The 26476-nt window shown below is 41.1% G+C and overlaps 1 protein-coding gene across 11 annotated transcripts in view; it reads left to right on the top strand.

The window, feature by feature from the left end:
• Positions 1–20960, top strand: part of LOC126334691 (E3 ubiquitin-protein ligase Hakai) — a 78177-nt gene extending 57217 nt beyond the window's left edge. For all 11 annotated transcript variants that reach the window (XM_049997181.1, XM_049997190.1, XM_049997182.1 and 8 more), the window contains 2 exons: positions 7525–7713; positions 20306–20960. In XM_049997181.1, coding sequence (XP_049853138.1) covers positions 7525–7713; positions 20306–20923 — 807 coding nt within the window. In that variant the 3' untranslated portion in view covers positions 20924–20960. The remainder of the gene's footprint in view (positions 1–7524; positions 7714–20305) is intronic.
• The last annotated feature ends 5516 nt before the right edge of the window (positions 20961–26476 follow it).

Below are 26476 nucleotides of genomic sequence, written 5' to 3'. Positions count from 1 at the left end.
ATGTTCCGCAGCATGTCCTGGCTGCGCTGATAGCCCAATTGCCGCCACCTTTCCTGTTACTGGGCGACTTCAACACCCATAATCCTCTGTGGGGTGGGTCAGTGGCTACAGGTTGAGGTGCCACCCTTGAGAATGTATTGACACAGCTCGACCTTTCCATTTTAAATTATGGTGCCTTCACACATTTCAGTGTGGTGCATGGCACGTACTCCGCCATTGACCTTTCGATCTGCAGCCCTAGCCTCTTACCATCTGTCCTATGGAGTGTGCATGACGACCTGTGTGGTAGTGACCACTTCCTGATCTTTCTGTCACTGCCACAGCATCACTATTCTGGGCGCTCTTGCAGATGGGCCATGAATAAGGCTGACTGGGATTTGTTCTCCTCCATGGCCGCTATTGCGCCTGTTTCTAATGAAGCCATTGATGCGGTGGTTCACTCAGTCACTGCCGGCATCGTTACTGCCACAGAATCTGCCATTCCTCGTTCTTCTGGGTCCCCTCAGCGGAGGACTGTGCCTTGGTAGTCGCCTGCGATCGCCGAGGCGATTAAAGATCACAGGTGGGCGCTCCAGCGTCGCAAGCGGCATCCCTCATTAGAAAACCTCATCACCTTTAAACGGCGGACCCGCTGCATCATTCGCCAACACAAGCAAGAGTACTGAGAACGGTATGTCTCCACCATTGGCCTCCATCACAGGTTTGGGCCAAGATTAGGCACCTCTATGGCTATCGGACCCCTGTCAGCGTCCCTGCCCTCTCACTGAATGAAGCAGTTTGTACTGACTCCGACGTAATTGCAAACCGCTTAGCAGACCATTTTGCTCTCAGTTCCGCTTCTGTGAATTGCCCACTAGCCTTCCGCTCCATTAAAGAGCGGTTGGAACATCGGAGCCTTTCATTTCACACCCACCATTCTGAATATTACAATGAATGTTCCATTCAGTGAGTGGGAATTCCACAGTGCCCTAGCCGCTTGCCCTGATACAGCTCCTGAGCCAGATCACATCCACTGTCAGATGCTGAAACACCTCTCAGTGGACTACCAGCAACGCCTCCTCGACCTTTACAACAGTATCTGGGTCGAGTGTGAGTTTCCGTTGCAGTGGCAGGAAAGCATTGTTATCCCCGTTTTGAAACCTGCCAAGAACCCATTGGAGGTGAACAACTACTGCCCCATTAGCCTCACCAACGTTCTGTGCAACACATGGTGAGTTGGCGGCTGAGTTGGGTACTCGAGCCTTGGGACCTTCTGGCTCCATCTGAGGGTGGGTTCCGTAAAGGCCGCTCTGCCACCGAAAATCTGGTGAGCCTGGAGTCAGCCATCCGTACAGCCTTTGCCCGCTGTCAATACCTCGTTGCTGTCTTTTTTGACATGCGGAAGGCGTACGATACAACATGGCACCATCACATCCCCTCTACACTTCATGGTTGGGGTCTTCAGGATCCGCTAGCGATTTTCATCCAAAATTTTCTGTGTCATCGAACCTTCCGCATGCAAGTTGCGGTCTCCTATAGCTCCTCCCAAGTTCAGGAGACCGGGGTGCCACAGGGATCTGTTTTTAAGAGTCTGCCTGTTTTTAATTGCAATTAACGAGCTCGCTGCGGCGGGAACATCTGTCTCAGCGTCCTTGTATGCTGACGAATTCTGCCTCTACTATAGCTCCTTTGGCATTGCAGCTGCTGAACGTCAGCTGCAGGGTGCTATCTGTAAGGCGCAGTCTTGGGCTGTAGTGTATGGCTTCCAGTTTTCGGCTGCCAAGACCTGCGTTAGGCATTTCTGCCAGTGACACACTGTTCACCCTGAGCCGCGGCTTTATCTTGCCGGTGAACTTCTTGCTGTGGTGGAGACACATTGGTTTCTGGGTGTGGTTTTTGATGCCCGGTTGACTTGGCTCCCACATATTCGGCAGTTTAAACTGATGTGTTGGCGGCATCTTAATGCTCTGCGATGCTTGAGCCACACCAGCTGGGGCGCCGACCAGTCTACCCTCTTACAGCTCTACCAGGTGTTAATGCAGTCCTGTCTGGATTATGTGAGCCTGGCTTATGGTTCAGTATCCCCATCTGTGTTGCGGGTGCTGGACCCAATCCTTCACAGCGGGATCCGACTTGCCACTGGAGCTTTCCGGAGCAGCCCAGTGGACAGCATACTTGTGGAGGCAGGTATCCCTCCACTGCGGTTACGGCGCCAACGTTTACTGGCCGCTGATGCTACACGTTTGAAGCTTGCCCTGGCCTCCTAATTATCGTCTCCTGTTCCCTCAGTCAGTTGTCCATCTCCTAGAATGTCAGCCCCGGTTGGGTTGTACGATCGCAGTCCATGTCTGAGAGCTTCTCTCTGGGCTTGGGGTTTTCCCCCTTCCACCTCCTTTCCGGGCCCCTCTGCATACACCCCCATGGTGTGTGCCCCGCCCTTGCCTTCGGCTCAAATTGGCATAGTGCCCGAAGGACTCAGTCCCTCCATAGGCCTACTGCCGTCGCTTTCTTTCCATCCTTGCCACGTATCAGGGCTCTGGCGTTGTTTACACTGACGGTTCGATGGTCGCTAGTCGTGTCGGCTATGCTCTCCCTCTAGGAGACCTTTATGAACAACATTCATTGCTGGCTGGTCGCAGCATTTTCACTGCTGATCTGGGAGCCATTTTTCGTGCCCTAGAGTGTATCCACTCCTGCTCAGGTGAGTCCTTCATTATCTGTAGCGACTCCCTGAGCAGTTTACGAGCTATCGGCCAGTGTTTCCTTTGCTCTCGTCTGGTGATGGCTATCCAGGAGTCCCTCCATACTGCTGCCCGTTGCAGCTGCTCTGTGGTCTTTGTGTGGACCCCAGGCCCTGTTGGGATACCAGGCAATGAACATGTTGACTGCCTGGCCAAACAGGCCACCAGTGAACCAACTCTGGACGTTGGCCTTCCATAGACTGTTTTGCGAGCTGTCTTACGCCGCAAAGTTTTCGAAATTTGGGACACTGAATGGCGCTCCCTGCCTTCACCAAACAAACTTTGGGCCATCAAGGAGGCTACCGGTGTGTGGTGCTCCTCCTTGCGGGTCTCTCGCAAGGAGTCTGTTGTCCTCTGCCAGCAGCGCATTGGGCACACACGGATGACGCACGGCCACTTATTGTGCCATGAGGACCCACCTCTGTGTCGCTACAGATCCGTTTTGACGGTGGTCAACATTTTGTTGGAGTGTCCCCTTTTAACTGTGCTCAGGCAGACGTTCACGTTGCCTGACAAGCTCCCTGACCTTTTAACAAATGACACTGCCATGGCAGGCTTAGTTTTGCATTTTATTCGGGCAGGGGGTTTTTATCACTTAATCTGAGTGTTTGTTATGTTTTTTGTTGTATGTCTGGCTTTTGGCCTACGATTTTAGACTGAGTTTTAGTGTGTTTCTCGGTGGTTGGATTTTCCTTTTTTGTCTCTATGGTCATCCAACCACTGTCACTCTCCGTGTGATTTTACTTTGTTTTGTCTGATCTCTGTCTGAGTCTGTCTTGTCCTGTGTCGTCTGTTGTCATCTCCATCCTTCGTTTTTATTCTGTGTGGGTGTTTGCACTTCTGAAAAAAGGGACGGATGACCATCACAGTCTGGTCCCTTCAATCTCACAAACCAATAAGAGTCTGTGACACATTTTGAATTTCTTAATTCACAGTCAGCATCCCTGTGTTGTTAATCTCACTGTTCACTTTGAAAATGGACTAGTCAGTTTCGCAGAAGAGAATGTATGAATGTGGAAGGAAAAAGGAATATCTGGCATTTCTGTGCAAACGACACCATCAGTTTGAGCTGAGTGTAATGTAGTTTTGAGCCATATGGCAGTGTATGCATGAGGAATGGCTCTCTTTTACTATTCAATGGAATCTGCTTCAGCTGGTCCTCCTCAACTTGACATGCCACCTTCCGACATTAACTTGTACATCTCTGGTGTCTCCAGGTGCACTTGTGACCATATTAAACATACTAACAACCAACAGTATTTGCATCTCAACTGATGCTGCCCCTTCCAAACACAAAAAGTCACTTCCCCACAATCTGACCACCCGTGGGTGGCTTATCTGCAGAAATGACAGAGAATTTCCTTGCCCAGTGTGCTGAAGGTCTTAAAAGGGCCCCCACAGACAGGCACTAACCATCCCACCCTCTCCCCAACCTCCAAATCCTCCCCCCCCCCCCCCCCCTCACCCCACCACAAACCTTGTCCGCAAACAGTTTTTCTGTGCCATATCCTCAACTACAGCCCCTTGTCACTCAGTATCATCCTGCAGGGGAACAACTAGCAGTATCCTTCACCTGGGATTTGACTGTCCATCATCTATCAACATGCTGCACCAGCACATGCAACACTAACAGCATTTTTAATGCTGTGTCAAAACATTATTTTACACAGAAGTACCAAAGTAATATAATGGAATGTCACATCAAAAAAATTGCAAGATCGTAAACAAGGCGCATTAGTTGAAGGCTGTAAGAATCTGTATTCATCTGCTGCATTGCGATGCATATACACAGTACATCCAAATGACAACAAATGCTACTATTTGAGAATTCTACTGATAACTGCCAACAGCCCACCTTTGTTTGCAAATGTGAGAACTATTGATGGCTTAGAATGCCAGATATACAGAGAAGCTTGCTAAAAACTTCATTTATTCGAAAATTGCCAATGTTGGGGAATTTACATTGTCAGTAGTCATCTGTGATAAATACAACCATTCCTCCCTATCTTTGGGACCACTGTTCTCCACCCAACATTATAGCAATCTGTGGTAATAATTCAAAATCCCGAGAGGACTCGAGAAAAGACTTTTGGCTTCATATTTGTACCATTAGCGACAACAAGATCATTCCATTTTCAGACAACATTTCAATGAGGCTCTGATAGAATGCGAAAACATATGCTTAACCAGAAACAACAAAACACTCATTCAGGTTGAGTATTTTTGCACCGCAAAATTCTGTATGTTATTATTATGATTGAGATTTATTGAGAAAACAGTTATTCCACACTAATGCTTGGCGCGCGTTTGTCGAAGCAGATAAACAGTAAATTCTTAGTTACAGCTCAGAAATTGACCTATGACAAAATAACAGATATGGTGGCCATTGGCAGAGGAAGCCTTTTTATTAATGCACGCTGCGGCATAGGTAAAACCCTCCTCCAGCTCTTTGCAATTAGTTCGAAGTTGCTCTCAATGTGAAACTGCTTTGGCTCTTGGGTCATCAGGTATTGTGGATACATTACTGGATGGTAGATAGACAGTGCAGTCAGCCCTCAGAATTCTGTTGAATATGAAATTTGCTGAAGCTCAAATGTGTAATATTTCCAAAGGTTCTGGCATGGGTAAAGAGATGCAAACTTGCAAACTGATTGTACGATATGATTGCACCAAACCACATAACATTTGAACTGCACCACACCACATAACATTTGAACTCCTCAAGATCTGTGCGCAATTGCAAACCCAGTTAGTGGAGCTATCATCTTTTCAGTAGATGGCTTCCGACAGACCCTACCAGTAATATCAAAATTACACCACCTGATGAACTCGGCACTTGCCTCAGAGTGTTGTGCCTTTGCAGAAATCTGCAGAAACCTACGTAAAAGACCAATATGCACATTCATTGGTAGTGCAATGCTTCAAAACAGCTGAGGGCATTGGTAATGGAAAAGTACAAGTTGGTACAGACACAAAGTACATGGCATTTCAATTGAACTTTGTTCCAATTATCAAACAAGTATTCAGAATGTTTTGCTGCCACTTACAAAAATCACTAATGGCTTTGCAAACGTGCTATTTTGGCAGAAAAAAAGAGTATGTCAATTCAGTCAGCTACACAATCCACAAACAAATTGCAGTCTAGTCACCTACAAGTCAATTGACAGTGTCATGAATGCAGATGAAATTATAGAGTATCCAATTGAGTTTTTAAATTCATTGTATCTTTCTTGTGTGCCTTTGCACCATTTGTCGATCAAATCGGTACACCAGTAATTCTTTTGTGCTACATTAATCCATGGCAGTTTTGCAGTGAAACCATCCTCGCTGTCTGCAAAACTGATGCCAAATATCAAAGTGACAATTATGAAAGCCACATCAAAAGGAGATGATGTGCTCATTCCACATATTCTTGTCATTCCTATTGATGTGCCATTTGATTTCAAATGACTGCAATTCCCTGTTTGCGTTTCATTCTCAGAGTCCATCAATAAGGTGCAAGGTCATTTGCTCCCAGTGTGCTGTTTAAGTCTGGAAAATTCATACTTCTCACATGGGCAATTATGTGTTACATGATCTGCTAGCCAGAAAAATTGATTCTGCAGAAGACAGGAAGACCAAAAATTCTGTATTTCCTAAAAAAAACTTGCATAAACTTTTCCAAATTTAATGTAATCCATTAAAAAATCATAGTCTTTCATTTATTTGGTACACGTCAATATGTCTGTTTGTATTTGAGTACCTGTATGTGTGAGGTATTGCAAGGCATGCTGGGCACAGCTAGTAATTAATATTCTTAGTTTAATTGTTTTCCCATATAAAGAGAAGATCAATGACTAAAATTGTATGAGCAAGCAAGTTGAGTACAATTCTTTCAGTTACTGCCTTTAATGTTCTATGAATTTGGCCTATGTTACGGGCTGTTTTCCCAAAACCGGGTGGAAAATCCAGAGAGATTATGGTCAGATGTAAAATATGCTAGCGGCAAGACACGATCCATGCCTTCGCTGTGCAGTAGCAATGGAAATACTATTGATGGCAGTGCTGCCAAAGCAAAGTTACTAAACACAGACCTTCCAAAATTCCTTCACCAAAGAAGCTGTACCGAATAGGTTTGAAATAAATGATGTCATTGAGTGGCTATCATTTAATCACACACAGAAACAGATAATCATTGAAAGTAAAATTCAGAATACAAAATTGTGCTCTTGTATCCACAAATAAACTGGTATGTTGCAAATTGATGCATAATGTAGTCAACAACAAACACAGAAAACATCGTAAAATCAGAATAATCCAGTAAATAATTACCTTTTAATTTATTTCAGGTCTTGTGATGTGGTTACTTTAATTTTAGATGATTGTACTCAAATAGGTTTCTCTATATCAGATAAATAAATCCTTGCTGCTCTCATTTAAAAAATCCCATTTTTTATTGGTCTCAAATCAGATATTTTATTACCAGTTTTAATTTTATTGGTCATATGCTGCTGAGTTTCAAGTGTGTGTGTGTGTGTGTGTGTGTGTGTGTGTGTGTGTGTGTGTGTGTGTGTGTGTGTGTGTGCAAAAAAAGTTTCTCACACTGCACTTCAGTATAGCATCAATATGAAACAGTTGTTTGGTTTGAAATTAGCTTAGTTTCTTGTGGTGAGAGAGAGGTTATATTTTTATTGCACTTTGGCTATTATAGCAGAGATATCTGATAGAAAGAAAAATATTTAATTGATGCTTGAAATACTGATTTTCAGAATCCCATTTCTCTTTTCTAAGTTGGGCATAATAATTCATTATTTTTCTACAACAGATACCATGCAAGCATGTTTTCTGCCTATCCTGTGCAAAGCGCGAGGACAAAGTCTGTCCACGTTGTATGGAAAAAGTAACCAGAGTTGAGCAGACGGGTCTGGGAACTGTTTTTATGTGCACACATGGTGGTACGCGTTATGGAAACACGGGTTGCAGAAGAACATATCTTTCACAACGTGATCTACAGGTAAGTTTCTGGTTAATTGGGGTGCTAAATTTCTGCAAATAATGATCCATTGTCAACAATGTGGATGAGAGAGAGATTGCTGCACACCACACAGTAGAGGCATTGAGTCACAGACAGGCACAAGAAAAAAATATGTGTATATGCAGACTGACGTGACGAATGAAAATTTGTACCAAGGCCGGGAGTCCAGTCCAAGTATGCAGTGCACTAGGTAGATGTGCTAATCAGTTTGCCACCCTGGGTCTGTGGTTTTGCACAGATTACCCTAGTACCCCTCCCTCCCTCAGTCCAAACTCCCATTCGCACCTCAGCCCGCTTGGTACAGATTATCATTCGTCGCTTCAGTCTGCATATATACATCACAGGTCTCTGAAACCATATACACTGAAGTGCCAAAGAAACTGGTATAGACATACATATTCTAATACAGAGATATGTAAACAAGCAGAATACGATGCTGCTGTCGGCAACACCTATATAAGACAGATAGTGTCTAGCAAAGTTGTTAGATTGGTTATGGCTGCTACAATGGCAGGTTATCAAGGTTTAAGTGAGTTTGAAAGTGGTGTTATAGTCGGCGCATGAGTGATGGGACACAGCATCTCTGAGATAGCAATGATGTGGGGATTTTTCCGTGTGACCGTTCAACAAGTGTACCATGAATATCAGGAATCTGGTAAATCACCAAATTTCTTATATTGTTGTGGTCGGAAAAAGACTCTGCAACAACAGGACCAACAGTAACTGAAGCCAATCGTTCAACGTGCCAGAAGTGCTGCTAATTACTGCAGATTTCGATGCTGGGCCATCAACAAGAGTCATCATGTGAATCATTCAACGAAACATCATCGATACGGGGTTTCAGAGCCAAAGGCCCACTTGTGTACCCTTGATGACTGCACGACACATAGCTTTACGCCTCGCCTTTTTATAGGCATGGAGGCAACCTCATGAATCCAGGGATCCTGCAGGTCAGCAGGAGACCGTTCAAGCTGGTGGGGGCTCTGAAATTATGTAGGGCGTATGCAGTTGGAGTGATATGGGACCCTAATACATCTAGATACAGTTCTGACAGGTGACACATATGTAAGCATCCTGTCTGATAACACCTGCATCCATTCATGTCCATTATGCATTCCGAAGAACTTGGGCAATTGCAGCAGGACAATGCGACACCCCGCACATCTAGAAGTGCTACAGTGTGTTTTAACTGTTGTGAGTTTAAACACTTCTGCTGGCCACCAAACACCCCTGACATGAACATTATTGAGCATATCTGGGATGCCTTGAAATGTGCTGTTCAGAAGAGATATCCACCGATTTATAGGCAGCCCTCCAGGATTCATGGTGTCAGTTCCCTCCAGCACTACTTCAGATATCAGTCAAATTCATGCCACATCGTGTTGTGGCACTTCTACATACTCGCAGGGGCCCTACATGATATTAGGCACGTGTACCAGTTTCTTTGGCTCTTCAGTGTAGTTTCATTGATTAGAGCACCAGTTGCCCAAGACACAAGAAGCAATAGGGAAGTAACAGATTTTGTGACATTTTAAGAATAACCAGGAGCAAATTGTGTAGTGTCGTCTGTGATTAGATTAGATTAGATTAGATTAGATTAATACTTGTTCCATAGATCATGAATACGACACTTCGTAATGATGAGGAACGTGTCAGGTTAATAAAAGATGTCTGTACAAGAAATTACGTTACACAAAATATTGCATGACACTAATGATTAAGTTTTTTTTTTTTTAATTTACTTTATATCTAAAAATTCAGCCAATGAGTAGAAGGAGTTGTCATCTAGATATTCTTTTAATTTATTTTTAAATGTTAGTTGGCTATCTGTCAGGCTTTTGATGCTGTTTGGTAGGTGCCCAAAGACTTTTGTGGCAGCATAATTTACCCCTTTCTGTGCCAAAGTCAGATTTAACCCTGCATAGTGAAGATCATCCTTTCTCCTGGTGTTATAGGTATGCACACTGCTATTACTTTTGAATTGGGTTGGATTATTATCAACAAATTTCATAAGGGAATATATATACTGTGAGGTTACTGTGAGGATCCCTAGATCCTTAAATAGATGTCTGCAGGATGACCGTGGGTGGGCTCCAGCAATTATTCTGATTACACGTTTTTGTGCAATGAATACTTTTCTACTCAACGATGAATTACCCCAGAATATGATGCCATACGAAAGCAGTGAATGAAAGTAGGCATAGTAAGCTAATTTACTGAGATTCTTATCACCAAAATTTGCAATAACCCTAATAGCATACGTAGCTGAACTCAGACGTTTCAGCAGACCATCAATGTGTTGCTTCCAGTTTAACCTCTCATCAATGGACACACCTAAAAATTTTGAAAATTCTACCTTAGCTACAGACTTCTGTTCAAATTCTATATTTATTACTGGAGTTGTGCCATTTACTGTACGGAACTGTATATACTGTGTTTTATCAAAATTTAAAGAGAGTCCGTTTGCTGAGAACCACTTAATAATTTTGTGAAAAACATCATTTACAATTACATCACTTAGTTCTTGGTTTTTGGATGTTATTACTATACTTGTATCATCAGCAAAAAGAACTAACTTTGCATCTTCATCAGTGTGGAATGGTAAGTCATTAATGTATATCAAGAACAGTAAAGGACCTAAGACCGAACCCTGTGGGACCCCGTGCTTGATAGCACCCCAGTTTGAGGAATCAGCTGTTTTAACATTACACGAACCACTTATTTCAACTTTCTGCATTCTTCCAGTTAAGTATGAATTAAACCATTTGTGCACTGCCCCACTCAAACCATAATGATTTAGCTTATCTAAAAGAATTCCATGATTTACACAATCAAAGGCCTTTGAGAGATCACAAAAAATACCAATGGGTGATGTCCTGTTATTCAGAGCATTTAATATTTGATCAGTGAAAGCATATATAGCATTTTCTGTTGAAAAGCCTTTCTGAAAACCAAACTGACATTTTGTTAGTACTTTATTTTTACAAATATGGGAGGCTACTCTTGAATACATTACTTTCTCAAAAATTTTTGATAGAGCTGTCAGAAGAGAGATTGGGCGGTAGTTGTTGACATCCGACATATCCCCCTTTTTATGCAATGGTTTTACAATGGCATATTTCAGTCTATCAGGGAAAACACCCTGCTCCAAAGAGCTATTACATACGTGGCTGAGAATTCTACTTATCTTTGGGGAACAAGCTTTAAGTACTTTGCTGGAAATGCCATCAATTCCGTAAGAGCTTTTACTTTTCAGTGAGTTTATTATTTTACTGATTTCAGAGGGAGAGGTTGGTGGAATTACAGCTGTTTCAAACTGTGCAGGTATGGCCTCTTCTATTAATAGCCTTGCCTCTTCTAGTGAAGATCTAGATCCTATTTTCTCCACAACATTTAAAAAATGATTATTCAAAATATTTTCAATTTCTGATTGTTTGTTAGTGCACTTGTCATTCAGTTTTATTGCACTAAAGTCTTCCTGTGCTCTTGGTTGCCCTGTTTCCCTTTCAATAATATTCCAAATTGCTTTAATTTTATTATCAGAGTTACTGATCTCAGACATGATACACATGCTTCTGGACTTTTTAATAACTTTTCTTAGTACCGCACAATAGTTTTTATAATATTGAACAATTTCGGGGTCAGTACTCCATCTTGCTGTTAGATACAGTTCTCTTTTGCGGTTGCAAGATATTCTTATTCCTTTAGTTAGCCAAGGTTTTTTATATGTTTTCTTGGAATTATGTTTAACTATTTTCTTGGGAAAACAATTTTCAAATACCCTTAAAAATGTATTGTGAAATAAGTTATATTTCAAGTTTGCATCGGGTTCCTTATACACTTCATCCCAGTCTAGCTGCTGTAGGCTTTCCCTAAAGTTTGCAATATTTATATTGTTAATTGAACGCACTGCTTTGAAAGTCTGATTTATTATACTGCATGGAGCTATGTCATGTACTGTAACAAGCTGTGCACTATGATCTGAAAGACCATTCTCAACAGGATAAGCATTTATGTCCTTAAACTTATCTTGGTCTATAAAAAAGTTATCTATCAATGTACTGCTGTTCTTTGTTATCCGAGTAGGAAAATCAATGACGGAGCTCAAATTGAAAGAACTGAGTAATACTAAAAGGTCATTCTTCCTATTACACTCTTTCAGGGAATCAACATTGAAATCCCCACAAATGATAATTTGCTTCCCCCTGTCTGACAGATAGCACAACAAAGCATCCAAGTTTTCCAGAAATAGCTGGAAATTCCCTGAGGGGGACCTATACACTGTTACAATTATGAAAGTGCCATCCTTTAGTTTAAGTTCAGTGGCACATGCTTCCATATGTTGCTCTACACAAAATTTTTTAGTTTCTAAATTTTTTGCACTGTGGAAGCTTTTGACATATATGGCAACTCCTCCTCTCATCATATTATCTCTACTTACATGTGCAGCTAATTTGTACCCATTGATGCTAACCTTTTGCATATCAGTGACAATGTGATGCTCAGACAGGCATAGTATATCTATTACATTCTTGGTTTCTATATCTTCTAAACAAAGCAGAAGCTCATCAATTTTATTCTTCAAGCCCCCAATATTTTGATGAAATATACTAACAGTATTTTTCACTTTACTTTTGTGAGTATCTTGAACTTTAACATCTTTAGTACTTTTATTCTTCAATCCCCCAATATTTTGATGAAATATACTAACATTATTTTTCACTTTACTTTTGTGAGTATCTTGAACTTTTTTAACATCTTTAGTACTTGCCTGGCTGAGTTTCCCACTGGACACTGATCTTACACTAAAAAAGAGTTTCCACCATGAGATGTAGTTCCTCCCCCCTTTAAATTTCCTGCTATCAGCCCAGCCAGTTTACCCTTCCCTTTCCTGTTGAGGTGTAGGCCATGTCTAGTATAGTCCCACCTACAGAGTGAATCAACAGGAACCACACCAATGTGTGACCCTGCACCAGATCCAAGTAGCCGTTCCAACTCCAAATTAACTCTCCTGACAGAAGAGGTCAAATGAGGTCGGTCGTGGCGCTCCAGAACCGACACAAACCCAACACTGGTATGATTCGATGCCGATGCAATCTTTGCCAGGTCACACTTTATGCTGTACCCCGGATCTCTGTCAATACTGTTGCCCGGCCCACCCACAATAACCACGGTGTCTTCCTTAGTAAAACCTTTACATAGTGAACCTAAATCCTCTGTAACCTGCCCAAGTTCAGCACTAGGTTTGAAAAAACTTGTGACCTGGTAATCCAACCCTAATTCATCCTGCAGAAGTTGGCCCACACCCCTAGCATGCGAACTACCTAGCAACAAGACTTTCTTTCTCTTTGCAGACTTCCCTACATTCTTAATCAATTTGCTGCTGAAAGCTTGTTGAGCCCTGTGTACATCTACTTCTGTGAGAGGCTCATCAGTTTCTGACTGAGGCAACAGGTCAAACCTATTTTGTACATTAATAACAAAGCTGTCAGAAGAATTTCTTGGCCTGTTCCTCATGCCTGTTGCCACTTCCCACCCCTGTTTACCCTTCTCCCCCCTTAACCTGCCCAGTTCTCGCCTAGCCTCATCTAACTCAGCCTGAAGGGCAGCAATTTTCCCCTCCTGTTCCACAATCTTCCTATCTCTACTGCATAGCCTACAGAACCACTGATGAGTCTCACTCATTTTCCCAATTCCCACGCCACTACAGTCGCCCCAATGAAAAAAGTTACTACATCCATCACACCAGACCCCGGAGCTAACGATCCTACGGCACGTCAGGCACTTTACACTCATGGTACAAATCTATTTTAGTGACAGAAAGACAATTAAGTTACCGGAAAACAATGAAAATACGTGTACGAAAAATTAGGCCTACTCGCGACTATGTAAACAGTGGTTCAGAAGTTTTTTACTGGAAATTACTTAAGAGATGACGATACTCTACAGATATAAAGGGGCAGCAAACGTATTTAGCACACTGAACTATCAGTAAATGCACTTAAGATTGCGGTATGAAGTTTAATCTGAAAACTCAAAAGTTCGGCCTGGCCGCGATATGTAAACAAAATGAACTTTACGTGATTACTGTGAAAATACACGAGTAAGACAAAAACCTTTAATGGTATGCTTGCAGAGCACTATAATTAACGTAATAAATTAGTTTAAAGTGTTAAAAAACAGTTTATTACTACTTAAATTACTTATCTTGTACAAGAGCTGTGACTCAGACGTCCGTGTAGCAGGCGCAGGGCAGGGCTACCAACCTGTTTTGGTAGTTTTGTTTCTGGATTTCTGTGTATTTATTTAATAATTAATAGACACCGTTTCTGCTTTTTTGTTTGTCTTGGAATGTAAACTGATTTTGTGGCATATTACAAGTTACTAACCAGGAGAAAATTATTTAGTCTCAGCTAGTGTTTTGGTAGTTAAGTTTATGTACATGTGCATGTAAATCTGATTTATTAGACACAGTTCTTTTATTTTCATCAGTGTCTACAACTGAGTTCTGTAGCACAGGTCAGTAGTCCTTCGTTTGTCTGTGTAATTTAGTTTTCCAGTCTTTAATATGGATAGGGACTGTGATTGCTGTTTGCGGATGAGAGCCAAGTTGGGGACACTTCGCTCTCAGCTCCAGGCTTCAGTTACACAGCTTGAAGCTGCAAGTGGATGGGCCGGGCAGCATTGTTGTGGGCTGCCCTTGGGGATCCAGTGGACGTCCTGCATGACTCATAAGTCCACCAATTGGTCCACACCGGGGGCCAGTTCAGTTACTGCTTGCTCTCCTCACCCATGTTTGAGTGGAAGGTTGCCTCATGGCGTGGTAGGTGGTTAATGACTTGCCCAGGGGCCAAATGTAAGGTGTCCCCAGTTAGTTTGACAAACAGGTTCCAGATACTGTCTGTGGCTGACACAGTCTTTCAGCCAGATGCAGTTTCAGAGGAAACCTCCCAGCCTGCAATATATGGGCAATCACAGGGGGTGGAATTGTTGGCAGTTGGGAGCTCCAATGTTAAGCACGTTATAGAACCCCTGAGGGACATGGGGGCCAAGGTGGGGAAGAAAGCCATTGTGCACTCTCTGTGCATATTGGGTGGAATGGGTCCTTCCAGGTGCCATGAAATGCACAGGGTGCAGCAGACTGCAGGTGGAGACTCACACCAGTATCAATGTTGTGTGTCTCTTTGGATCAGGAGAGTTTTTCTGGTTTCGAGCTGCTAACAGGAGTGGTAAAGGCTGTCAGAAGTGAAAGCAGAACTCACCATTTGCAGCGTAATCGACAGGACCGATTGTGGACCTCTGGCCCAGAGCTGAGTGGAGGGTCTGAATCAGAGGCTCAGATGGTTTTGCAAACATGTAGGCTGCAGATTCCTTAACTTGCTCGAAAGGGTGGCTTGGTTTTGGGTTTTGCTAAATGGGCCAGGAGTCCATTACACGCAGTAGATGGCTACACATGTAGCAGAGCTGTGTGGTGTGGACTTTACAGTTTTTTAGGTTAGAGGGTCTCAGGAAAACACAAAATGGGTTTCAATCTCGAAAGCTGCAGGTTCAACACAAAAAACATAGATTTAGGCGCCGTCGATATAACAGTTGCGAATTGTCGTACCTGTGTTGGGGAAGTACCAGTGCTCCAAGCACTAATAGAAAGTGCTGATGCTAAAGTCACTATAGGCACTTAAAGCTGGCTACAGCCAGAGAGAAGTTCAGCCAAAATTGCTGTGTAGAACCTAATGGTGTTCAGAAAGGATATGCTAAACACAGTTGGCCGTGGCGTGTTTGATGCTGTTAAAAGTAGTTTGTCATGTAGCGAAATTGAAGTAAGTAGTTCCTGTGAATTAGTATGGGCAACCAGAATAAAATAAAGATTGGATCCTTTTACTGACCTCCCAACTCAGATGATACAATTGCTGAAAGCTTCTAAGAAAACTTGAGTTTAATTTCAAACACATACCTGACTCATACAATTATAATTTTTGGTGGTGACTTCGATTTACCCACGATATGTTGGCAAATATACTTGTTTAAATCTGGAGGTATGCTTAAAATATCATCCAAAATTGTGCTAAATGCATTCTCTGAAAATTATTTCAAACAGTTAGTTCATGAGCCCACTTGAATAGTAAACGGTTGTGGAAACATACTTGACTTCTTAACAACAAATAATCCTGAGCTAATAACGAGCATCAAAACGGATACAGGAATTAGTGAACCCAGAGTTGCTGTAACAAGAGTGAATACCGTAACTCCTAAATCCTCCAAAAACAAATGAAAAATGTTCCTATTCTGCAAAGCAGATAAAAATTTGCCTGGCACTTTACTGAGAAACGACCTCCACTCTTTCCAGATCAACAATGTAAGTGTAGACCAGATGTTATTTGAATTCAAAGAAATAGTATTGACATAATTGAGAGATTTATACCAAATAAATTAACAAAATTGCAGAGCTGATCCCCCGTGGTACACAAAACAGGTCATAACACTGGTGCAGAAACAACAAAAAAAAGCGTGCCAAATTTAAACGAACACAAAATCCCCAAGAGTGGTGATATGGTACAGAAACTTAAAATTTAGCATGGACTTCAATGCGAGATGCTTATAATAGTTTCCACAATGAAACTTTGTCTCGGAACCGGGTGGAAAATCCAGAGAGATTATGGTCAGATGTAAAATATGCTAGCAGCAAGACACAATCCATGCCTTCGCTGTGTAGTAGCAATGGAAATACTATTGATGGCAGTGCTGCCAAAGCGAAGTTACTAAACACAGACCTTCCAAAATTCCTTCACCAAAGAAGAAAGAATTCAAGTCAAGAACAGCTGCCAACGTGAGTAACTTGAAATAGATATTGTCAGAGTAGTGAAGCAGCTGAAATCACTTAATAAAATAAGTCTTCCAGTGCAGACTTACACCATTTAGGTTCCTTTCAGAGTGGATGATGCAATAGCTCCGTGCTTAACAAACATATAAAACTGCTCGCTCGACAAGAGATCCGTACCCAAGTGCACAGGTCACACAAATATTCAAGGAAGGCAAATTAAAAGCCCATATCATTAGGGGTGATATGCTGCAGAATTTTGGAACATATACTGTGTTCAAACGTTACGAATTACCCCGAAGAGGAAGGTCTATAGTCACACAGTCAGCACGGATTCAGAAAACATTGTTCTTGTGAAACACAACTATCTCTTTACTCATGTGAAGTGTTGAGTGCTACATACAAATGATTTCAGATTCATGCCATATTTCTAGGTTTCCAGAAGTCTTTTGACACTGTACCTCATAAGCATCTTGTAATCAAATTGTGAGCTTATGGAATATATCTCAATTACACGACTACATTTGTGATTTCCTATTGGAGAAGTCACAGTGCATAGTAATTCATGGAATACCATCGAGTTAAACAGAAGTGGTTTCTGGCATTCCCCAAGGTTGTGTTATAGGCCCTCTGCTGTTCCTTATCTATATAAATGGTTCAGGAGACATTGTGAGCAGCTGTCTTAGATTGTTTATTGTCGAGTAAAGTCATCAGGAGATCATAAAAAATTGCAAACCACTGTAGAAAATGTGTGTGTATGGTGCGAAAATTGACAATTCACCCCAAATAACAAAAAGTGTGCTGAAAGAAATCCAGTAAACTTCAGTTACATGATAAATCAGTCAATTGTAAAGGCCTAAATTCAACTAAATATTTAGAAGTACAATAACAAACAACTTAAAGAAAGAACACACAGAAAATATTGTAGAAAAGGTGAACCAAAGGTTTATCAGCAGAACACTTAGGAGATTCAACAGCTCTACTAAAAAGACTGGCTACACTACGCTTGTCTGTCATCTTGTGGAGTACTGCTGCGCAGTGTGGGATCCTTGCCAGATGGAATTAACGGAGTACACTAAGAAAGTTCAAAGGAGAGTAGAACATCTTATATTTTCACAAAATAGGGGAGAAAGTGTCACTGACATGGTACAGGATTTGGGGTCGTCATTATTAAAACAAAGGCGCTTCTCATTGCAGTGACATCTTCTCACAACATTTCAATTACCAACTTTCTCCAGATGCAAAAATATTTTATTAGTGCCGACCTGCATATGGAGAAATGATCATCATAATAAAATAAGGGAAATCAACACTTGCATGGAAAGCTACATGTGTTTGTTTTTTCTGCCCACTGTTCGAGAGTGGAATAATAGAGAATTATTGTGAAGGTGGTTCGATGAACCCTCTGCCAGGCACAGAGTATCCATGTAGATGTGGATGTAGCTCCTATACCTGGGTTACAGACAATATCTCCCATTTCATTCAATGCTGAGGTGTGATTCCAATGCTGTTAGAGAGCCCCCACAATGCTGCTGGAGTTTAGGAGTAGTACCAAGTGAGTTGATGTGTGAATGGGAATTTGGATTGAGACGGGTTGTGTAATAGGGCAGTCTTGTGCAGTTGTGCAAAGCCAATTTGTCAGGATGGGGTAGTGCTTAGTGCATCTGCCTAATCAGCAGGAGATCAGAGTTCAAATTCCAGCCTTGGTACAAATTTTTATTCATTGCTTCAATCTGCATATATACATCATAGGTGTTTGAGAAATGAAAGCTTCTCAGGAACCACATAGTTTGATTGGACAATGAAAGAAAATACTAAAAGTATTTCTGCTTTTGGACAAAGTCCTTCTTCAGAAGTAGAAAACTCATGCACACATGGCCACTTGTCTGGGTGTTTGTTTTTGGCAAGACTTTTGGGATCCAAAAAATCACCTGTCTCACCACCACTGGTATCTCATGTAGTATGAGGACAAGGTGCATATATTGTTTAACATTTTTCCGTGTTTTATCAACTGTCTTTCTTCAAACTTTCTCCAGGAGTAGATTCCTCTGCTAACGTATGGTCGTAGAACGTTATCAAAATAATAGTGTCCATTGGACTCAAAATGTATCCCAGCCACAAATTTCCATAAATTTGGGGATAGCTGACTTGATGAAATCTTCAATCTTCCTATGTATTCACTGGTTATTATTCTGCACTTTACAATGGAGAAACCGTTTTGCATCCCAGGAAACAATTGTCATGCAGATAAAATTAAACTTTCATTTTTTAAGCAAGGCTTCGAACTTTGACAAACTGTTTTGACTGTTGTTTTTGTTTCTGGTGTGAAACGGTGCACCTGTGTTTCAATCATTTACTTTTGGTCAACAGTTAACAAATGTGACACTTGTCATGCACATTCCCTTCGCAGTCACCAGTTGTCAAATACCAAACTACACATTTACTTTGTGTTTTCATCTGTGGTGGAAGTTTGGGACATCCTACATACACACAAATGATATTCAAAAGTAGTACAGTCATGTTTGATTTGAACAATTCATTTGTTAACTGTTGGCAATGATAGATCAGACACATTACAACAAACTTTCATAAACTAGATGAATTGTCTTTGGCAATAAACAGTTTTTAAAAAAAATACAGCATTCAACCCAGTCTTCCATTTGTTAGAATTCTGCTACATTTGAATAGCAGACTGCACAGAGTTTGCAAAACATCACAGATCATTACAGTTGCCCTTTTCTGGCCCTAGAACAATCTTTGTGAATACTCAGTAATTGGCTAGAAATATTTTTATACCATAAAATATATTAGAGCCAAAGTATGCTAAGTAAAAAAGCTTTTTCAAGTTTCTGTCAGAGATAGAGGTTGTTCTTACAAGAGATAGATCACCACTTAGTTTCTGCACAAGTTCATAAATGCCCTACTTCTGAGAGAACTTTTCATTCAACGTCTGTCATAAGAATTTAAAACATATTATTTTATCACCTGAAGTGTCAATCTGTCACCTTTTCTGGAAGCTACAAGCAAATGCTATGTACTGCCATATTTACATTACATTTCACGATGAAACCACTGTCATCTGCAAGTAGGATTTTTTTTTTAATCATACCTTCAACTGTTTGTTGAACTATGACTCGAACATGGGGCCTTTGCTTCTCATGGACATGTGCTCTACCAACTGAGCTATCCAAGCATAAGTCACGATCTGCCCTCATGGCTTTAATTGTGCCAGTACCTCATCCCCTGTATTCCAAATTTGGTAAAAGTTTTCCTGCATACTTTGTGGGACTAAGGTACCTGAGAGAAAGGGTATTGTGGAGACATGACTTAGCAATGGCTCAGGGGATTGTTTACAGAGTGAATTCTCACTCTACATTGCTCACTCTGGTGAAGGATAGAAATTATTTATTGATTTTGGAATCACTTGCTAAATTTATGGAACTTTGAAATAGCTTACCCCATCAGAACTGTAAATACATTGAAACAATGGAAATTTGAATTCATTGGATATGGAAATTTGCTATTATTTATTGTTCTCTCATGTATGTTTTACTTCACGTTCATGACAAAAATTAATTGATAAAAAGAATTTAAAAATGTAACGTTAAAATGAGTCCTAAATTCAAATGATATGCTCGTTTGAGTCACTTACTGTCAAATTTTTTCTGTGATTGCACTACTTACTCTGCTATTTTAATTTACTGTGTAACACATTCCTCAATTATTCAGACTTACAACTATGTTTTTTTTTTTCAGGCACACATAAATCACAGGCACATAGCAGTGTCTGTCCAGGACCCACCACAGTTTCCTCTTGTTGTAACAACTGGTAGCAATAATAAACCAGAACCGTTACCTACAACAGCTGCTCCCCCACCTCGCATGAAGCACGATCCCCGTTTACAGCGCTCACCTCCACCTCCTCCACCACCACCCTTTGCTCCCCCACCATCTCACAGGCCACCCATAATGTTTACTTCCAACCCACCCCCCACAATGCGTACTAATCTCATCACAGTACCAATACAAGACTCGACTGCTCCACCACCTGTTATTGTTGATCCCCCACCTTCAGCACCTTACCACCATTACACACAAGCACCACCACCGCAATATACACCATATTCCGTTCCTCCTCCACAACCCAGTTATTACCAAGCACCACCAGGCTACCAAGCAGCACCTGTGGCACAGTATGGTGGACAAGGTGCTGTTCCTCAAGGTACTGCTGCTGTTGCGGCAGCAGCTGCAGCTGCTGCAGCAGCTGCTGTGAGAGCTCCTCAGTACCAAGAACAACAAGTAGTTCAACCATATGGAGCCCCACCACCTCAGCAATGGCAGCATCCACCTAGCAATCCAGCCTTTTACAGATGAAGACTGTGGATTTTCTTTCACTGATTTTGAAAAAGAACTGTAGGCACAGTCTGATAATCAGTGTTAGAAGCTGACAAGAACTATAGACAAATTTTAAAAAATTAAAATTTTGAGCAAATGTTTGTTCATTAGAGAAGCTTATCTTTTGTATGGTTGGCGAACTGTAAAAATACAATTCCGCCTCCACAAAGTAATTAAAGAACATTTTATATTGACAGTCTTTGGTGAAAAGATTATTGATATTTAGTTATTACAATTTTGTATTGATTGTTGTAAAATGTGCAGTGGCCTTTTCTATGAGCAGTTTGTGCAACTAAAAATTAATTTTCCTGTGCAAAATACTTTCTACATTGTAAGTAAATTTTGTATCTAATATCTCAAACGCTATTACTAAGTTTAAAACTTGTAACAGTCCAGATATTATGCCTGAATTATTTATCACTTGCTAAAAAGTTCAGAACAGAAATACAGATTGATTTTGAAAAATTTTTGTCTTTTATCTTGTTACATGCAACTGTAAAACACACAAGTCACATTATAGTAGGCACTGAATGGTGATCTGATGCTAGGTAATTAATGAGATGGTGTCAATGAGTTTACATGAATAGAATAGGATTTTGTGTCATGTAATTTCTAGTTCTACATCGATGATCTGTTTTGTGTTAAAAATCACCTTCATTCACATAAGTCAATCAACATTCTACTGTTATGATTAACGTTTCTTGTTGCCGTATGTGAAAATTATTGCTCTCTACTTATTGACAACTTTTAGTGGTGTTGGTGGTGGTGGTGGTGCTGCTGCTGCTGCTGGACTGTTCATGTTGTTCTCATAATAATTATAAAACATTTCATGTACACTCCTAATTTAACTAATTTGATTTCTTTGAATTGTTGGCACCGATTTTTTACTACTGATTATATTATAGTGTGCAATTTATAGAATTTTCAAGATACCTTATTTTTATGTATATAAATATGTAAAAAAAATGGTACTCTTCTGTGGGAGGAAAAGACCCATGTGCATGTTAAGATAATGATTAATTAACTAAAAGGATAATACTACCTGATGGTATGGTGTGTGTGTACCTGAAGTCGTGTGACTTATTGGCACTCTTTTCAGATCAATGTCTGACCTGAACTTCTCTTCCACAAACAAATTATACTACTCAACAGTAGTAATGTATTTTCTCGATCAGTTGATTCAGTTTCTTGATGACTAAAGTTTCATAAATTCCACTTTTTCTGTTGGCACTTTTTTCTACAATACATGCAGTTACTTCCATTTCTTTCCTCTCCTTTTCATAAAATAGGGCAAATATGTTTTTCAGTTAATATCTATGAGATGTGTAGTTGAACTGAATTGAAAGGTTCATTTGAATAAAGTGCTAACCCACAAGATCACCATTTTTATGGTGTGTCTGTGTATGTGCGGATGGATATGTGTGTGTGTGTGTGTGCGAGTGTACACCTGTCCTTTTTTTCCCCTAAGGGAAGTCTTTCCGCTCCCGGGATTGGAATGACTCCTTACCCTCTCCCTTAAAACCCACGCCCTTTCATTTTTCCCTCTCCTTCCTTCCTTCCTGACGAAGCAACTGCCAGTTGCGAAAGCTTGTAATTCTGTGTGTGTGTTTGTGTGTTTTGTTCATGTGCCTGTCTGCCGGCGCTTTCCCGCTTGGTAAGTCTTGGAATCTTTATTTTTAATATATTTTTCCCATGTGGAAGTTTCTTTCTGTTTTATTTACTTCCACGCAATTTGTTATATAATGCGCATATTGTATTGTGTGTAGCTACTACTACTGTAGTAGCAATGGCAAGGAAAGCGTTTCTGAAGAAGAGAAATTTGTTAACATCGAGTATAGATTTAAGTGTCAGGAAGTCATTTCTGAAAGTATTTGTATGGAGTGTAGCCATGTATGGAAGTGAAACATGGACGATAAATAGTTTAGACAAGAAGAGCATAGAAGCTTTCAGAATGTGGTGCTACAGAAGGATGCTGAAGATTGGATGGGTAGATCACATAACTAATGAGGAAGTATTGAATAGGATTGGGGAGAAGTTGGTGGCACAACTCGACTAGAAGAAGGGATCGATTGGTAGGACATGTTCTGAGGCATCAAGGGATTACCAATTTAGCATTGGAGGGCAGTGTGGAGGGTAAAAATCGTAGAGGGAGACCAAGAGATGAATACACCAAGCAGATTCAGAAGGATGTAGGTTGCAGTAGGTACTGGGAGATGAAGAAGCTTGCATTAGATAGAGTAGCATGGAGAGCTGCATCCAACCAGTCTCAGGAATGAAGACCACAACAACAACAACTACTACTACTGTGTGCACTAACCAAGTATTTGAGAACAAGAGCACTTATAGACTTGCAACAAACTTTGCATGTAATTTCAGACCATTAAAAAAAAATTTTTCTCGTTTATAATCCCCACAAAATGATGAAAGGAAAAAAGTCTATTGCTTACTACATATTCACTGTTGATGCAGTAAGACTGTCACATCAGGCAATATGTTTTAGCTTGTTACTTCTTTAATACCACTTTTGTTGATGACACATTTTGCAGACAGTGTTCATATATTATAGCACTGAATATATGTGCAAAATTATATCATTGTACGGCACATGATTTGATTTTAACAGGGAAGCTAAAACAGCATACCGTATTAACTCGAATCTAAGCCGCACTTTTTTCCCGGTTTTTGTAATCCAAAAATCCTCCTGTGGCTTAGAATCGAGTGCAAAGTAAGCGGAAGTTTTGAAAAATGTTGGTAGGTGCTGCCACAACTAACTTTGGCCGTCAAATGCATGTAGTGCTACACAGGCATGCTTCGCAGGCACAAAGATAAATACTGGCGCCAAAACCTCTGCGTCATAAATAAATTAAAAGAAAAGGTAGAAGAATTTTTGCTGCTATCTCTTTTAAATCCTGTCTACCTAATAAACTACGAAACTAGAGTGAGACAACAGCAAACATGGAAGAATATACGTATCATGTCTTGTTTATATTTGTATTATTCTTATGCTGAATAGTGATACTGTCAGAAATGAAGCACGGCAACTGAGTATATTTTTAAATCTAAGATGACTCTAATTCCTGTGCAGAATGTAATGTACTAAAGAGGTGCCTGCAAAGATTTTCAAACAGAGAAAAATTTTTGCTAAACTCTCGTTCAGAACATCTTCTATCATATGAAGTCTATTATTTGATTATTATCAAAGAAAGCAGCAGTGTAAGTAACAACAAATAGTAGTCTCTTGCCATTGTTTTGCTTATGAGACAATTTCTCTCTCTCTCTCTCTCTCTCTCTCTCTCTCTCTTTTACCACAGTAGCGCGCACGAAAGCAAGCAAGCCATGCCGCAAGCTGCGACAGGTCATAAACACTCCTTATCAGAAAGCGACAAACAATGCATGACGCAGTACAATAATGCAGTTTCAGCTTAGAGTGATGTAAACACCTATAACAAAGAGAATGGCACATATCAGATCAAAGCAAAATAAGGAAACGATTCAAACCAGACGAAGCATGTGAAAAAGAAAGGGTACCCTTACAAATACGGGCGGAGCACCTGGCACATAGCAATGGCTACTCTCATGTTACAATCGACCAACTTTGTTTCAATTTGGAGGTGCGGTCTAAAACTTTTCTCTTCCCTTGAATTTCAGACGCGGCTTAAATTTGGGAAATTTTTCTCTCTCTCTCTCTCTCTCTCTCTCTTTTTTTTTTTTTTTTTTTAGCTTAGATTTGAGTGCGGCTTAGATTCGAGTAAATACGGTAGGTCTAACCCACCACTGCCCGAACCAAAACGAAGTTTATTGTGCGGTATTGCTCCCTGTATATCTAGTAAATCCAACCAGTGCCCTTAAATAGTGCAAGGAGTCCCTCTACCAGTTTTTTGTTAGATACAATTTCTTCTTCAAGTCTGGTTGTCCCAAAGATTCTGCATCTTTTACTGTCCAATGCCCTGCATTCGAAGATTAGTTGTGATGCTGTTTCTTCACTCTCATCACAGATCCTACATTTAAGGTCCTCTTCCATTATACCCATTATGTGTAGGTGTTTTTTGAAATTCCCATGGCCGGTCATCGGTCCAGTCATGAGTTCGATCTCTTTCCTGTTCAATCCCAGGATTACAGAGCTTCTTTTAAAACACAGCTTTGGCATCATTACCTTACCATGTTTTTGTTTATGGACCTTGGTCCAGTATCCTACGTGCTGTTTCCTAAGCCAGTTCGGTAGTACTAATTTGATCATAGCCTTGGTGATTGTCAGGACAGTTCTGGTCTAATAATGGAGTTGTTGCACCCATCCTAGCCAATCTATTGTCTTGTTCATTGCCACAGATCCCTGAGTGGCCGGGGACCCACACAAGGTTCACCCTATTGTTTCCCCCTTTCGTCACCAGAGCCCTGTGGCAATCTGCAACAATCTTAGATCTTGTTACAGGAGCTGCCAATGATTTCAGGGCTGCCTGGGTGTCTGAATAGACGTAGATGCTACGGTCATTGTAGCACCTACATATATTCTCCTCCACACATGCCCTGATTGCAGCAATTTCAGTTTGGAATACGAAGGCCAGTTTTCCTAGAGAGATTATGCCCTCCAGTCTTGGCTGAACCCCCTACACCCCTGCCCGAACACCTTGGTCTGTTTTCGACCCATCAGTGAACCAAACGATGTCCCCCGTATGGTGTCGAACTGTTTTTTCCCACTGCTCCCTGCTTCCAGTTATTATATTTAAGGCTTTCAAAGCAGTTGGGAGTTGTTATATAGTCGGCAGGCATTTCCCCAGCCATTACTATATTTATCTCACTCACTATCTCAGTGAGTGACTCTGGATATCTGAATGAAATCCAGTTTTTGCCAGTTTTAAGTCTGTGTGCCCCAGCTGCCGCCTCCACCTTGACCAAAAGGTGTTAGGTGGAGGCGTGTCCTGCATAGCTTCCATTCCAGCAGTTGACGTGCTGCTAATTCCGCATGTTATGGCAAGCTCCTTAGCTGCAACCTGCTGTTTCACCGTCTTCCACCACACTACGGCCCCATAGGAAGTCCTAGGTCTGACCACTGTGGTGTATATCCAGTGCATACCCCTGGGGCTTAGGCCCCAGTTTTTGCCACAAGCCCTTCTAAGTACACACTGAGTACCTTCTGCCTTGGAGCAGTTACTCTTAATGGGAGGGGTCCACGTTAGCTTCTCATCTAAGGTTACCCTTAGATATTTCACTATCCCCTTCACAGGTAGAATTTCATTAAAGAGCTTTAAAGTCCAACTTCAGTGTTGAATATGTCTCTTCGTAAATTGCACCTCAACAGTCTTCTTAGGACTAACCCTCAGATTCTGTTTAATGCACCAATTTTGTGCAATGTCCAAATCTCCTTGTGCATATTTCTAACTGAGTCAGTAAATTTGCCAAGTACTACTATGACAAGGTCATCTGCTTGTCCTTGGCTGGAGCATTGTCTGGAATTTAATTCCTCAGTGAGTTCATACACCACTAGATTCCACAATAGAGGGGACAAAACTCCTCCTTGAGGGCAGCCTTTAGTGG

Source organism: Schistocerca gregaria, chromosome 2 (genome assembly GCF_023897955.1).
Source record: "Schistocerca gregaria isolate iqSchGreg1 chromosome 2, iqSchGreg1.2, whole genome shotgun sequence".
Taxonomy (NCBI): Eukaryota; Metazoa; Arthropoda; class Insecta; order Orthoptera; family Acrididae; genus Schistocerca; species Schistocerca gregaria.
Note: the sequence above shows the minus strand (reverse complement) of the source record. Positions and strands in the feature narration are given on the sequence as shown.